At 39.8% G+C, this 15,315-nt stretch overlaps 1 protein-coding gene across 3 annotated transcripts in view; it reads left to right on the top strand.

Annotated features, from left to right (window-relative positions):
- The window catches only part of FAM120C (family with sequence similarity 120 member C), an 81,925-nt gene that overhangs the window by 13,309 nt on the left and 53,301 nt on the right, over positions 1-15,315 (top strand). For all 3 annotated transcript variants that reach the window (XM_019710841.2, XM_019710842.2, XM_074324230.1), the window contains exons 2-4: positions 6,603-6,849; positions 8,073-8,155; positions 12,681-12,809. In XM_019710841.2, coding sequence (XP_019566400.2) covers positions 6,603-6,849; positions 8,073-8,155; positions 12,681-12,809 — 459 coding nt within the window. The remainder of the gene's footprint in view (positions 1-6,602; positions 6,850-8,072; positions 8,156-12,680; positions 12,810-15,315) is intronic.

Here is a 15,315-nt window from a genome sequence, read left to right as displayed (position 1 = left end):
AGACTTTATCTCTGCAAAATAAACAGGCTATGATTTATTTTGTAATAACCGCTTTTTTGGATCCTGTGTGCCAGGTATTTTCTATAAGCAATTTCTAAGTCTTACAATCAGGTAGGAATTAGCAAAATCTCAATTTTATACATGAAGAAGCTAAGTGATTTGCCTGACCTCTTGGATGCCAAAGTTCCTGTTCGCTGATTACAAGTTACTCTCAAAGTAGTCTCCAGCCCCCAAAAGAGCCACAGGATATTTAAAACTTAAGTTTTTGTTTTTACATGTGACAGGCAGCTTCACCTACAGAAATAGGCTGGCTCCTGGCAGCCTAAGAGAAACTAAGGGCATGAAAATTGGATATTTGCCCTTTAAAATTAGCACCTTAATAGCCTTTACTGAACACTAGATCTGTATTCTACCTCCAGCTTGACTGTGGTATTTAATGGTAAACACTCTCCCATGCATGTGTATGTAGATAATTGAAATTCTACAGGGAAGGACACTGTCAATGTTGCCTTGAATTTGCTATGGTTTTCGATCGTTGCTAGTCTTACTTTTTAATTCTACATTACTCTTTAGTTTTGTGATTATCAATTTAGTCTCTATGCTTATTGAACTCCGTAGAGTGTAGTGATGTAAATGGGTATCAACAGCAGTTTGGGTCTGTGATTGTTCAGTAGTTAGACTTCAAGGCACATAGGCCTTGCAGATGAAATATAAAGCATCCATATTTCTATGGCTAAAGAAGAGTTAGATATAATCCACCCTCCCCTTTTCTTACAAGGTGATGCTTCCTTGTCATCTCTGATTTCTTTTTGTTGTTGTTGTTGGGGAATATTGGGGAACAGTGTGTTTTTCCAGGGCCCATCAGCTCCAAGCCAAGTCATTGTTCTTTTTTTAAATATTTATTTATTTATTTACTTATTTATTTATTTTTACTGGGGAAGGGAACAGGACTTTATTGGGGGAACAGTGTGTACTTCCAGGCCTTTTTTCCAAGTCAAGTTGTTGTCCTTTCAATCTTAATTGTGGAAGGTGCCGTTCAGCTTCAAGTTGTTGTCCTTTCAGTCTTAGTTGTGTGCAGCTCAGCTCCAGGTCCAGTTGCCGTTGCTAGTTGCAGGGGGCACAGCCCACCATCCCTTGCGGAACTCGAACCGGCAACCTTGTGGTTGAGAGGACGCGCTCCAACCAACTGAGCCATCCGGGAGCTCAGCGGCAGCTCACCTCAAGGTGCCGTGTTCAATTTTAGTTGCAGGGGGCACTGCCCACCCTCCCTTGCGGGACTCGAGGAATCGAACTGGCAACCTTGTGGTTGAGAGCCCACTGGCCCATGTGGGAATTGAACCGGCAGCCTTCGGAGTTAAGAGCATGGAGCTCTAACCTCCTGAGCCACCGGGCCGGCCCTCGTTCTTTTAATCTAGTTGTGGAGGGCGCAGCTGAGCTCCCAAGTCCAGTCACCGTTTTCAGTCTTAGTTGCAGGGTGCACGCAACCCACTATCCCTTGTGGGAATTGAACCAGCAACCTTGTTGAGAGGTCATGCTGTAACCAACTGAGCCATTCGGCCGCCCCTCCAGAAACTCAGCAGCAGCTTGTTGTCTTCAATCTAGTCGTGGAGGGCACAGTTCACTGGTCCATGTGGGAATCGGACTGGCAACCCTGTTGTTCAGAACTTGTGCTCGAACCAACTGAGCCATCTAGCCCCCCCCCCCCCCGATTTCTTATTGCTTTGGAATTGCGAACACATGGAGAAGGTGGAGCACAGCGCCCTGCATGTGTCAGACACCAGCTTGGTGTATTTAACATGGTAGATGGGAGTGATGCCAGTATTCCAACGGAATTTGGGATGAGCTGGAGGAAGTCAAGAATTGCAGAGGTCAGAAAGTGATACTGCCTCTGGATTAAGCTCTTTCTATGGAACAGGCAGGGTTCTAGAGACCCAGATGGTTGTAACTGCAACTAACAGGCTCACAATCTAGTTATATTTTTTTTAGATTCTAATTTATTAAATTTATTGGGATAATACTGGTTAGTAAAATTACATAAGTTTCAAGTGTACATTTTTATAATGCATCATCTGTATATCACACTGTGTGCTCACCACCCACAGTCAGTTCTTCCATCACCATATATTTAATCCACTTTATCCTCTTCTGCTATCGCCCCTCCCCACTTACCCTTTGGTAACCACTAAACTGTTGTCTGTGTCTATGAGTTTTTCTGTGTCTATGAGTTTTTGTTTGTCTTATTCATTTGTTGCTTTCAGTTTTATATCCCATATGTGAGTGAAGTGATACGGTTCACGATTTTTTCTGTCTGACTTATTTCGCTTAGCATGATAATCTCAGGATCCATCCATATTGTCGCAAATAGCAGTATTTCATCTTTTCTTATGGCTGAGTAATATTCCAGTGTGTATATGTGCCACATCATCTTTATGCAATCATCTATCAAAGGACACTTTAGTTTCCATGTCTTGGCCAGCGTGAATAATGCTGCAATGAACACAGGGGTACATACAAAGTATGATAAAAAAAAACAACCCACAGTGAATGTTTAAATTTTAAAAATTTTATTACAGTAAGACACATTGTCCTTAATTCCCCCCTCAAAATACTCCCCCTCGCTTTGAACACTCTGATCCCATTGTTCTTGGCCACTTTCTGAAGCAGTTCTGGAAGTCCTCCTTCATGAGTGTCTCTAGTTGCACTGTCATGGCTGCCTCGATGTCCTGAATCGATTCAAAACTTTTACCTCTCATGGTCATTTTGACTTTGGGAAAAAGCCAGGATTCACACGGTGCCAGATCTGGTGAATAAGGTGGATGAGGATGCACTGTAATGTTTTTATTTGACAGAAATTGCTATACCAGAAGTGAGGTGTGACACAGAGTTGTCATGAAGGAGGATGAAACCGTTTGCCAATTTTTAAGGCTGTTTTCTGTGCATGTTGTTACTTAAATGCTCGTAAAGACACGACACAGGACTTCCAGAACTGCTTCAGAAGGGGGCAAGAACGATGGGATAAGTGTGTTCGAAGTGAGGGGGAATAGTTTGAGGGGGATTAATGGCAATGTGTCTTTTACTGTAATTTTTTTTTAGTTTAAGAAGTCACCATATTTTTTTTGATCATACCTCATATATCTTTACAGATGAATGTTTTCAGATTTTGGGGGGTAGATTCCCAGAAGAGGGATTGCTGAGTCATGTGGTAATTCTATTCCTAATTTAAAAAAAAATATTTTGGGGGGGAATATTGGGGAGCAGTGTGTTTCTCCAGGGCCCACCAGCTCTAAGTCATTGTCTTTCAATCTAGTTGTGGAGGATGCAGCTCAGCTTCAAATCCAGTTGCCGTTTTCAATCTTTAGTTGTAGGGGTCACAGTCCACCATCCCATGTGGGAATTGAACCAACAACAAGTTGAGAGCTTGCGCTCTAACCAACTGAGCCATTTGGCCCCTCTGGAAGCTCAGCGGCAGCTCATTGTCTTCAATCTAGTTGTGGAGAGCACAGCTCACTGGCCCATGTGGGAATCGAACTGGCAACCCTATTGTTCAGAGCTCACGCTCTAACCAACTGAGCTATCTGGCCGCCCCCATTGCAGGATTAATTTAAAAAAATAAACAAAGGTGGAAGTACTGCCATTTGAGACAACATGGATGGCTCTTAATTGTTTTTAATAGCAAATATTCTTCAATAAAATATTTCTGAAAGAGCCAAACTATAAAATAGATAAAATGGAGAATATGAGTTCGGATTGAAGAGAAAGTAGGAGCACCTGACTTGTCTGCTTATTTGGTCCAATTCTCCATCTAGTCAAATCTTGGTTTGGAAAGCACAGTTTAAAAGACACTGCTTTAGACTACTTGTGATTGGAAGGGAGATATTAAGCTTCTCTCAGGGAGCTGTTTTCCCGAGGTTTTTTTAAGTTTGTTTGTTTTAAGATTTTATTGGTGAAGGGGAACAGTGTGTATTTCCAGGACTTTGTTGGGGAACAGTGTGTTTTTACCAGGACCCATCAGCTCTGAGTCGAGTTGTCTTTCAATCTTAGTTGTAGAGGGCGCAACTCAGCTCCAAGTCCAGTCGCTGTTTTCAGTCTAGTTGTGAGGGGTGCAGCCCACCATCCTATGCGCGAGTCAAACCGGCAACCTTGTTAAGAGCACGCGCTCTAACCAACTGAGCCATCCGGCTGCCCATCGCCTAAGTTTTATAAATAGGTGTCACTTCCTCTAGAGCGTATTACCCCACTGACTGGTTAGATGCTTTTACTTGAGTTCCCATGGCACTCTGTGCTGGTCTGCATCCTGGTACTTTGTAGGCCCTTAGTTCATATTTGTTGGACTAAAAAGTGAGGCAGCAGTTAAAAGCTGCAGATAGTTGTTCAGAATCTCAGCTCTTACTTTCTTTAAAGCTCATGTGTACTTTTTTCTGATCAGTTGTTTGGGTATGTTGTTTGTTGTTTAATTTTGCCTAAATCATTTTAGTCTCGTAGAAAATGACAAGGTTGACAACTAAACTGGATCAGTTTGGGCCAGGAACTGAAGTTATTCTGCTTATAGGTGGTGGTAGTCGTGTGAAATGGAGCCAAGCACACAGCTGTTCTAAGAGGCAGTGTGGCTAGAAGGCTTTTTCTTTGCCTTGATCTGGAGTTAATTGTCATCAACCGATCTGAGGTGAGGCACAGGTTTGTATATTTCGAAAAATGGGCTCCAAGTGATTGTGGTTTACATTCCTAGTGTTGTAAGAGCCACTAGACTGGTTAAAAATCACTAGGCTAGTCTTTGGCTTTCTGGAGTTCAAATTACTTGGATGGTGGCATAATCACCTTTAGACCAGCTAAAGGTAAGCTGTTGTAGTAGAAAAAGCATGGGTTGTGGTGTCAGTCTGACCCAGCTTTCTGTTTCCCAGCTCTGTGTTCCTGAGCATGGCCCCTCAGTTCTCTAAGCCTCAGTTTTCTCATCTGTAAAATGGGACTTACAATGCTTGCATGGTTAGGTTGTGGTGATGAGAGAGAACATACCATACTTAGCACTATGCCTGATGAAGGTAGATGAATTCTCAGTGACTTGTATGAAAGGTATGCTGGAAGAAACTATCACCAGGTGGCAGCATAAAACTGTACTACCCTGACCCATCTCGAATTAATCATAATTTAGGAGTAAGTATGTTGCAGTGCAAGGAAGGATTTTTGGAAACCAAACACAGACCTTGCTTTGCTCTCTGCTTACCAGTGTCCCTCTCCTTATGTGACTTAATGCGTGACATAACTATACTGTAACTAGAGTTTCGTTCCATAGCCTAGCAAAAGCTTAATGCATTGAAACTCCTGTCATACCAGAAAACTACCATTTTTTTACAGCTTAAATGAAAAAATAGGTCAGTTTAGTTCGACAAAATTGTCACGATCTACGGGCTCTTGAGCCCAAATCCAGGCTTGCTTTTTCTAGCGTTGTGACTTTAGGGATAATAATGTAAAATGGGTATAAGAATAATAGTTATGGCCTCGTAAGATTGCGTTGAGTATTAAATGAGTTAATACATGTAAAGTACTTGGAACATTGCTTAGCACATAGTGCACATTCAGTATCGGTTAGCCATTACTATTCGTTATACTATGTTCTAGGTCTTATGTGGGAGCCAGGAACACAGAGATAAGTAAATTTTCTGCCATCAAGGTACTTAGTGTGGTGGAACCAGTACTCAGTATGCTCTAGTGCAGCAACAGAGGCATACTCAGAAAGGGCACTTAATGTCTGCCTCTGTTACATAAAACACCGTGCTCTCCAGGAAGAAGCCTGGTACAATGGAAAGTGTGCATTCTGCAGGCAGATCAACCTGGGTTTGAATCCTGTCTACAGTCACTCATGTAACTTTGGGGGCAGCCAACCTCTTGGAGCCTTAGTTTTCCCATTTCTAAAATGGGGTGAAGTTTCTGACCCCATATATTGGAAGTGACCTATTTGGGTGTCTTGCCGTCTAAGGTGCTTCCAAGAAAGAAAGAAAGGATTTGTTTATAAAAGAGTTAGATGGACTTAGATTCAGATTTTAGCTATCTGTTGTTTAACCTTTCTGTCTATGTCCCTGTGTAAGTTTTTTCATCCATATCTACATTGGCCATGGTTCTGAAGTTGAGATAATGTATGTAAAGTATGCACAGTGGGTGGAGGTGCTGAGCAATAACTAACAGCTCTATTATCTAACGAATGTCTCTTCTGTCATTGTTTCAAATAAAAATTCATATACCATGTTCATTTCAGTATTCTTTTGAAGAGCCTCAGGCCTCAATTTCATGAAAGGAGTCAAAAACCTCTGGGCATTTGAATGAACATGTGGTTAATGCTGCCTGTGTTTATAGAAGAGGCTTTTTTTTTTTTAAGAGAACACACAATGGGATTTATAGATGATGTAATACAGAATTGTACACCTGAAATCTATGTAATTTTACTAACAATTGTCACTCCAATAAATTTAAAAAAAAAGAGTATTCTGTTTAGCCTCATATAATCTTAAGTTTTAACAAACTGCAAAGTTCAGTTACTAAACTTCCTGACTTCTAACCAAATACAAGTCAGCTTCTGTTGCATGACCTGTTCTTCTCTTCTTCCCTCCTAGGTCTTTCAGAGCCTTGAAGACCACCATTTGGAAGTGGTGGCTTTTTTGAGGGAAAATGGCTTCCATGGCCTTCTTGCCCATGACTCCGAGTATGCTCTCTACAATATTCCCTTTTACTACAGTTCCCATGCTCTGAAGCTGAGCTGGAATGGAAAGAACCTCACTACCAACCAGTTCCTGATGCAGGAGGTGGCCAAGCAGCTGGGCCTGAAGCGGATGAATTTTCCCATATTTGCTGCACTGCTAGGTAGGTAGTCCCAAGAACAGACTCCAGTGATTAGTAAAGTTTCCCCTTCCTATAATAAGAGATGAAGACCAGAGCAATTTAGTCTATAGTTACTGGATTTATCTTCTGAAAGTCCGCGTGCCAACACTGTGCTTCTGGGCTTTAGTAGAAACTCAGCATGTTTGTCTTATGAATTAATACAGGATATTCCAGAACATTATTTTGATTCTTATTAAATTCTTTTGTAACATTCTATAACTATTTTTTGCAGAGTACTATCTTAGGCCAAATGTTTTCCTAGCCCTAGACAGTTTTGGTTTCCCACTCAGAACATTCACATTTCTTCCCCAGTGTCTAAATTTGGATCATGAACACAAATTGTTATGTTTTTCTTTTTGCTTCTGTTATGCTAACATTTTATAATGAAAATTTCTAAATGTACAGCAAAATTAAAATAATTTTATAGTGAAAATCCTGTATCTACCACCTGTTTTCTGCCATTAACATTTTATTATACTTGCTTTATCCATTCTAGCTATCTATCCGTCTGTCTTTTAAAGACATATTTCAGAGTAAATTACAGACTGTTGATTATGTTTTGAGTTGGTTTTCCAAGTATTGACAGGATGAAGGTTAGTATCTTATCTCAGGTATGAACTCTGTTTGTAATCCCGAAGGGGTTGAGTTTGGATAATCTCACAGAGTCAGCAAAGTTTTGGAATTAGGCCTTTGGCAAATCACTGAAGTTACACCTTTCTGGATTCAGTTTCCTCCTCTGTGAAATGGAATGATAGTACCTCATGGTGTTATTGATAAGATCAAATGAAATGAGATACATGAAATGCCCAGCACTTATTAGTCAGGCAGTTGTAGCTGCTATTATAAAAGGCAGCATGACTAGCTGATAGCAAATAGCATATGCTTTGGAGTCAGACAGTCTTGAGCTGCTTATTCTGGTGTGGGCACTTAATAACCATGCCCCCTTAGGCCAAGTCACCAGATTTGTCCAAACCTCAGTTTCCTTATCTGTAAAATGGGGAGAATAATACCATACATGGTTATCATAAAGATGATATGTATAATGCATGTGATACACAGGTAATCAACACATAGCTACTTGTCATTATATTAAGAATATAGATTGATGTGAATTATTTGATCATTTTCTCTCCCAGAAGCCCTTTCATGGCATGGAGGGTCTAAAAACATGTGCACAGTCAGTAAATGACAAATGTACTTTATAGGTAACCACATTCTCCCAGATGAGGACCTGGCTGCTTTTCATTGGAGCCTCTTGGGACCAGAACATCCCCTTGCATCACTGAAGGTAATGTGCCCATTTCCTGCATATACATCCGTGACATCAGGTTTTGATTGGAGTTTTGATAGAATAATTATCTTTCATTAGGTTTAAAATATTCCAAAATACTTAACAAAATTTTTAATTATGATCAACACCCTTTTAATAAAAAGAAAACTCAGTTTTCCACCTCCAGTTCTTCCCTCCTCTGTCTTTCTTTCCTGTATATCTCTTTTACTTTCACCCTGCTACCACACTCACACAGAATGCATCACTTCTGATACTTCTGGTCGCTAAATATATGGGTCCCCACCCCCACGGTTCACCTCAGTTTTGATATTGTTTACCTGGAGATGTCATCAGATTTCATGGGTTAAGGGCTCAGTCCCACAAAACTGTTCCCTCCCCCCAACTTCAGACACCAGTTGCAAGCCCAGGTTATCACCAGTGCTTCAGACCAACCTGCTATAGGTCAGCGGTTCCGATGACCACCCTCCTTGGGTTTGATTAATTTGCTAGAGCAGTTCACAGAACTCAGGAAAACACTTACTTACATTTTCCAATTTATTAAAGGATGTGATAAAATACAGGAAGAATAACCAGATGAAGAGATACATAGAGTGAGGTCTGGGAGGGTCCCAAGCGCAGGAGCTTCTGTCCCCATGGAGTGGGGGTGCTTTATCCCCTAGTGTGGATGTGTTCGCTAACCTGGAAACTCACTGAACCCCATACTTTTGGAATTTTATGGAGGCTTCATCACGTAGGCATGATTGATCATTAATTTCATTTTCAGTCCTTTTCCCTTCTCAAGAGAATGGGAGTGGGGCTAAAAGTTCCAAGCTTTTAATCATAGCTTGGTCTTGCCAGTAACCAGGTCTCATCCAGGAACCCTCCAGGAGCCCACCCAGAGTCACCTCAATAGAACAAAACACGTTCCTAGTGATCATGCCACTTAGGATATTGCAAGGGTTTTAGAAGCTCTGTGCCAGGAACTGGAGGCAGAGACCAATATGTACTTTCTATCTTACACCCTTAATATTTAAAGGATTTGTACAAACCTATGAAGAAAAATACAAATACCCCAATAAATGAACTGATGAGTAAAGGACAGTACCAGACAATTCACAAAAGAAGAAGTACAGTTGCCAATAGTGTGACTAAATGCTATACTTCACTGGTTGGTGATCAGACATACAAATTAATTGAGCAGTGTGATTTCTCTTAACCTAACAGTTTAGTAAATACTGAAAAATTAATCTACCCATTTCTATCAAGGCTATGGTAGTAGTGTAAATTGGTGAATGTATTTATATCCCTAGTTCTTTTATTCTCCCAGACAACTATTTCATACCTTTTGCTCTCTCCTCAAGCCTCTAATACTCCCTCCTCCTCTCTCACTCTCAGCTCATGACCTGGCTTACTATTTCACTGAGAAAATTGAAGCAGTGGGAAGAGAGCTTCCACCACTCCCACCCTGTCATCTGTCCTGCATGCATCTGTGCGCCCAGATGCTCTGCCTGCCTCCTGTTAACTGTGGAGGACCTGTCCATGATCCTATCTAACACCACCCCCTTCCCTCAGATCCCCTCCCCTCTAGCTAACCGATGGGCATCACTTCAGCAGTTCTCCCCTCTTTCTCCTGCATCTTCAGTTTCCCTCTCTTCATTGGCTCTTTCCCATCAGATATATAAACATGCACCCAAAAAATAAAACAAAAACCTGCTTTCAACCACACTCCCTCCACCCAAACTACTGCTCCATATTTCTTCTTCCCTTGTGTCAAACTCTTCTAGAGAGTTGTCTATACTTCAGCCATTTACTCTCCCTTTTCCCTGTTCTCTCTTCAATGTGCTTTGCTGAAATTGCTCTTGACAAAGTCACCAATGACCTTGATGTTAGTAAATCCAGTGGCCAGCTCTCAGTTTTCATCTTACTTGACCAATCAGCAGCATATGACCCGGTTCACTCTCTCTTCTATAGAACATGTTCCTCACATGACTGTAAGGACACTATCTTTTGGTTTCCTTCCTATTTCATTCAGTGGCTACTGCTTCCGTCTCCTTTGCTGCTTCCTTGTCTTCCCTGCTTCTTAACTTTGGAATGTCCCATAGTTCTGTCCTTAGTCCTTTCTCTTTTCTATCTACAGACACTGCCTTGGTAATTGATCACATCTAGTCTCATGACTTTAAACACCATCTATCCAGTGATGACTCCTAAATATATGTCTCCAGCTTTGCCTTCCTCCTTGCACTCCAGATTCTAATATCTAATGACCTACTAAACACTTCAAAGAAATATGTCCAAATGGAAACTCCTGATCTTTTCCCTATATCTGTTCCTCCCATATAGCCTTCCCCATTTTCAGTAATGGCAACGTCATCCTTCCAGTTGCTCAGGCTACAAACCTTGGAGTCATCCTTGACTTCTCTCTCTCTTTCTCATGTCCCACATTTCCCCTGTGATCAAATACCACCAGTTTTCCCTGCTACTACCCTGGTCACGTCATCATTCTTTCTTGCCTGGATTATTATAACAGCTTACTAATTGTTGGTCTTCTGCTTGCTCTCTTTTCTGTCAACCCCTCCCTCCAAATTTATTCTCAATACAGCAGCCAGAGTGATCTTTTTAAAAACCAACTCAGATCATGTCACTTCTCTCTTTGAAATTCTCCAGTGGCTCTTCATATCACTCACCCAGTCTTTACCCTGGCCTGCAAAGCCCTATACTGTCTGGCCCATTACAGCTGTGAGCTCATCTTCCCTTTCTTTTGCTTTTTGAACCTTTGTACTTACCATTCTTTCTACTTGGAAGGCTTTTTCCTCCCACACAGCTATTTCCTCACTCCTATAGGTTTTCTCAAATGTCATTTTCTCAGTGAAGCCTGTCCTGACCACCCTATTTATTAATAAAATTATCTGCTCATGTGTGCACGTTCTCTCTCTCTCTCTCTCTCTCTCTCTCTCTCTCTCTCACACACACACACACACACACACACACACAAACACATTTCTTAGCCCCTTCTCTGCTTAGATTTTCTCCATACCACTTATGTACATCAAGCACACTATACATTTTACTTATTTATTCTGTTTGTTTGATTCCATTCACCCCATCTAATCACACCTACACTAGAATGTAAGTGCCCATGAGCGCAGGGATCTTTGTTTATCTTGTTCACAGCTGTATCCCTGGTGCCTAGGACAGTGCCTAGCACACAGTAGGCAGTAAATATTTTTGAAGGAATGAATGGTACAGGTTTTTGCCTAAACAGTTTATATAAAAAGACTTTAAGAAGTTTATACCCTTTGACTCAGTAATTACTGCTGTTTTAGGAAGCTTGTAATTAAAAAACTGGGAAATGGATGACAAATCATACCTATATTTTATCACAGCATTAAAAAAACCTTTAGGGCCAGCCCGGTGGCTCAGGAGGTTGGAGCTCCATGCTCCTAACTCTGAAGGCTGCCGGTTCGATTCCCACATGGGCCAGTGGGCTCTCAACCACAAGGTTGCCAGTTCAACTCCTCGAGTCCCGCAAGGGATGGTGGGCAGTGCCCCTGCAACTAAAATTGAACATGGTACCTTGAGCTGAGCTGCTGCTGAGCTCCCGGATGGCTCAGTTGGTTGGAACACATCCTCTCAACCACAAGGTTGCCAGTTCGAATCCCACAAGGGATGGTGGGCTGTGCCCTCTGCAACTAGGAACGGCAACTGGACCTGGAGCTGAGCTGCGCCCTACACAACTAAGACTGAAAGGACAATAACTTGACTTGGAAAAAAGTCCTGGAAGTACACACTGTTCCCCAATAAAGTCCTTTCCCCTTCCCCAGTAAAAAATTTAAAAAAAACCTTTATATTAAAAATGTTCAAGCATCACAAAAGTAGAGAAAATAATATGATAATATAGTGAGCTACCATTGTAACATCTTCCAGCTCCAGCAGTTATCAAGATGTGGCCACAATTGTTGGGGCTTTTTTTGTTGCTGCTGCTAATGTATTTTAAAATAAATTCCATACCTCAAGTCATTTCACTTCCATATTCTTCGATAGGCATCTCTAAAGCGTATTGGCATTTTCATATATAAGCACAATGCCATTATTACGCCTAACAAAGTTGATAATTTCTTTTTATCATCTTAATATACAGTCCATTTATGGAGTTTCCTGATTATCTCAAAAAGGCCTTTTTGTGGTTAGTTCAAATCAGGATCCAAACATGGTCCACATATTTCAACATTACCTTTAATAGCGAAAAATTGGAAGCAGCCAAAATGTATCATGAAAGAAAACTGATTAATTATGGCGGTGTCATAAAACATTGGTTATCTCTGTGGTAGTAAGATTATGGATGATAGGATTTTATCTTTTATACTTTTCAATCTCATCAAAGTATTCTGTATTGAGAATTAGGGGGAAAACTTTTTATAGAAAAGATTTTACCTGTCTTTCAGTGGATTTGCTGAATTTGAATTCTGAATCTCACTCCAACCTCACCCTTTTCCTTAGTGACTCATGTGAAGTCAGTGTTCTTTGTTTTATCTTACCCTTCTAGGTCCGAGCTCATCAGCTGGTTCTTCCTCCCTGTGATGTGGTGATCAAGGCTGTTTCTGAGTATGTTAGTTCCATCAAAGACCCCTCTAACCTGGATGTGGTTGGGAAGGATGTTTTCAAACAGTCTCAGGTGAGCTAGCCTCCCCTAAGAGTTGCTAGTTTTCTTACGTTCACCAGTACCATCGGCACATCTGATCCTTTAGGTGCTGCCTGCCTTCTCTCCTAGCTGCTTGTCGCCTCCATTTTTACAGGCTGGAGCTCTAGGGTTTCTTTGAGAAAACATTAAAAGGGCCTGGATTGAAAGCGTTCTTTACCGTTTTTCCACTGATGTTTATCAAAAGTTATGCAAGCTCATTCTGGAAAATTAGAAAATAAAGAAAAAATACCACATAAATCTCATTACCCAGAAACAACTTGCTGTATTATCACTCTAGCATATGTCCTTCTACTCTTTATTGTTTCAATGTATATTTTAATATAAAGGATGTCTTGCTTGGTGGAGGGTAATGGGTAATGAAAAAGTCACTTAAAGTAGATCCACATAAAACAAGAATCAATATTTTATTGTTAATAGTGAAAAAAGGGCTTGATTGGGATTTGTCTTATAAAACTAAAAGTTAATGTTAGTTTTATTTTTAACAATTTGATTTAATTTTGTACTCTGGGCTTTCCAGTTTTATTTTTGGAATTAACATACAGTAAGACTGACTTTTATATATGTGTGTGTACAGATCTGTGAATTTTTAACAGCTTTAATTAGATTTATGTAACCACCATCACATTCAGGATCAGAACAGTTGAACCACCCCCAAATCTTGGGCTGTGTCTTTGCAATCACACCCAAACTTACCACTATCTCCTGGCAACTACCAGTCTATTCTTTCAGTGTAGTTGTATCTTTTAGAGAAGAGCATGTGACTACAGTCATACAGTATGTAATCTTTTGAGAATGGCATTTTTCATTCAACATAATGCCTTTAAAATTCGTCTAAGTTGTTACATATTTCATCTATCAATTTGTTTTTATTTCCAAATAGTATTGTGTGGATATACCTTCGTTTGTTTATCCATTCATCCCTAGAGGATATTTGGGTTGTTTCCAATTTTTGGTGGTTTGAATACAGCTGCTGTAAACATTTGTGTACAGGTTTTTGTATGAAAATAAATTTTCATTTCCCTAATATAAATACCTAGGAGTGGGATTTCTGGGTCATATGGTAAGTATATGTATAACTTTAACTTTATGAGACCCTACCAAACCTTTTTGTACAGTGGCTGTTCCATTTCTCATCAGCACTTATTATTGTCAGTATTTTTTATAGCCATTCTAATAGGTGTATGGTGGTAGCTCATCATAATTTTAATTTTTATTTCTCAAATGACTAATGATGAACATTTTTTCTTGTGCTTATTTGCCATCCATATATCCTCTTTGAAGAATGTGGTCTGTTTGTTAGCAGTCTTTAACCCATTTTTTAATGGGGTTATTTGTTTACTTACTGTTGAGTTTTGAGAGTTCTGTATATGTTCTGCATACAAGTCCTTTGTCAGATATCTGATTTGCAAATATTTTCACCCAGTCTGTAGTTTGTCTTTACATTCTTTTAACAGTGTCTTTTGCAAAGCAAAAGTTTCAAACTTTTATCAGTTTTTATCTTTTATGGATCTTGCTTTTGGTGTCATGTCTAAGAACTCTTTGCCTAACTGAAGGCATGACAAATTCTCCCGTTTTCTTCTAAAAATGGTATAGTTTTACATTTAAGTCAAATTATCTGTTTTGAGTTTAATTTTGTATAAAGTCTGGAGTATTTTGTTTTGTTTTTGCATATGGATGTTCGATTGTTTCAACACACTTTGTAGAAAAGACTGTGCTTTCTCCATTGAATTGCCTTGATCAAAAATCAATTGTCCACATTTGTGTGGATCTGTTTCTGGACTCTTCTGTTCAGTTGACCTATGTGTCTATTTCTTTGCAAATAGCTCATTGTCTTGAATACTGTAGCTTTATGGTAAGTCTTAAAATTGGGTAGTGATTCCTCCTTTTTTTTTTTTTCAGTTTCAGATGTGGTTACTCCAGTTTAATGCTTTTTCAAAATTATTTTGTCTATTCTAGTTTCTTTGCCTTTCCATATAAATTTTAGAATAATCTTGTCTATACAAAAAAATGCTGCTGGTATTATAATCAGGATTCCTTTCAATATACAGATGGATCTTGAGATAATTATACTAAGCAAAATAAGTCAGACAGAAAAAGTCAAGAACCATATGACTTCACTCAGATGTGGAATATAAAAGTGAGAGCAACAAAGAAACAAGACAAACAAACAAACAAAAACTCGTAGATACAGACAACAGTTAGTGGTTACCAGAGGGTAATGGGGGTGGGAAGGTGGTAGAAGAGGGAAAATGGGATCAAATATATGGTGATGGAAGGAGAACTGACTCTGGGTGGTGAACATACAATGCAATATATAGATGATGTATTATACAAATGTACACTTGAAATCTGTGTAATTTTACTAACCAGTGTCACCCCAATAAATTTAATTAAAAAAAAGAAAAAATTGGCATATGCAAAGAGTTCTGAGAATGCTTAGGCATAGGGCATAGTCCTGTTCAAACATTAATTAAACCTC

Source organism: Rhinolophus sinicus, chromosome X (assembly GCF_036562045.2).
Source record: "Rhinolophus sinicus isolate RSC01 chromosome X, ASM3656204v1, whole genome shotgun sequence".
NCBI classification, from domain to species: domain Eukaryota; kingdom Metazoa; phylum Chordata; class Mammalia; order Chiroptera; family Rhinolophidae; genus Rhinolophus; species Rhinolophus sinicus.
Note: the sequence above shows the minus strand (reverse complement) of the source record. Positions and strands in the feature narration are given on the sequence as shown.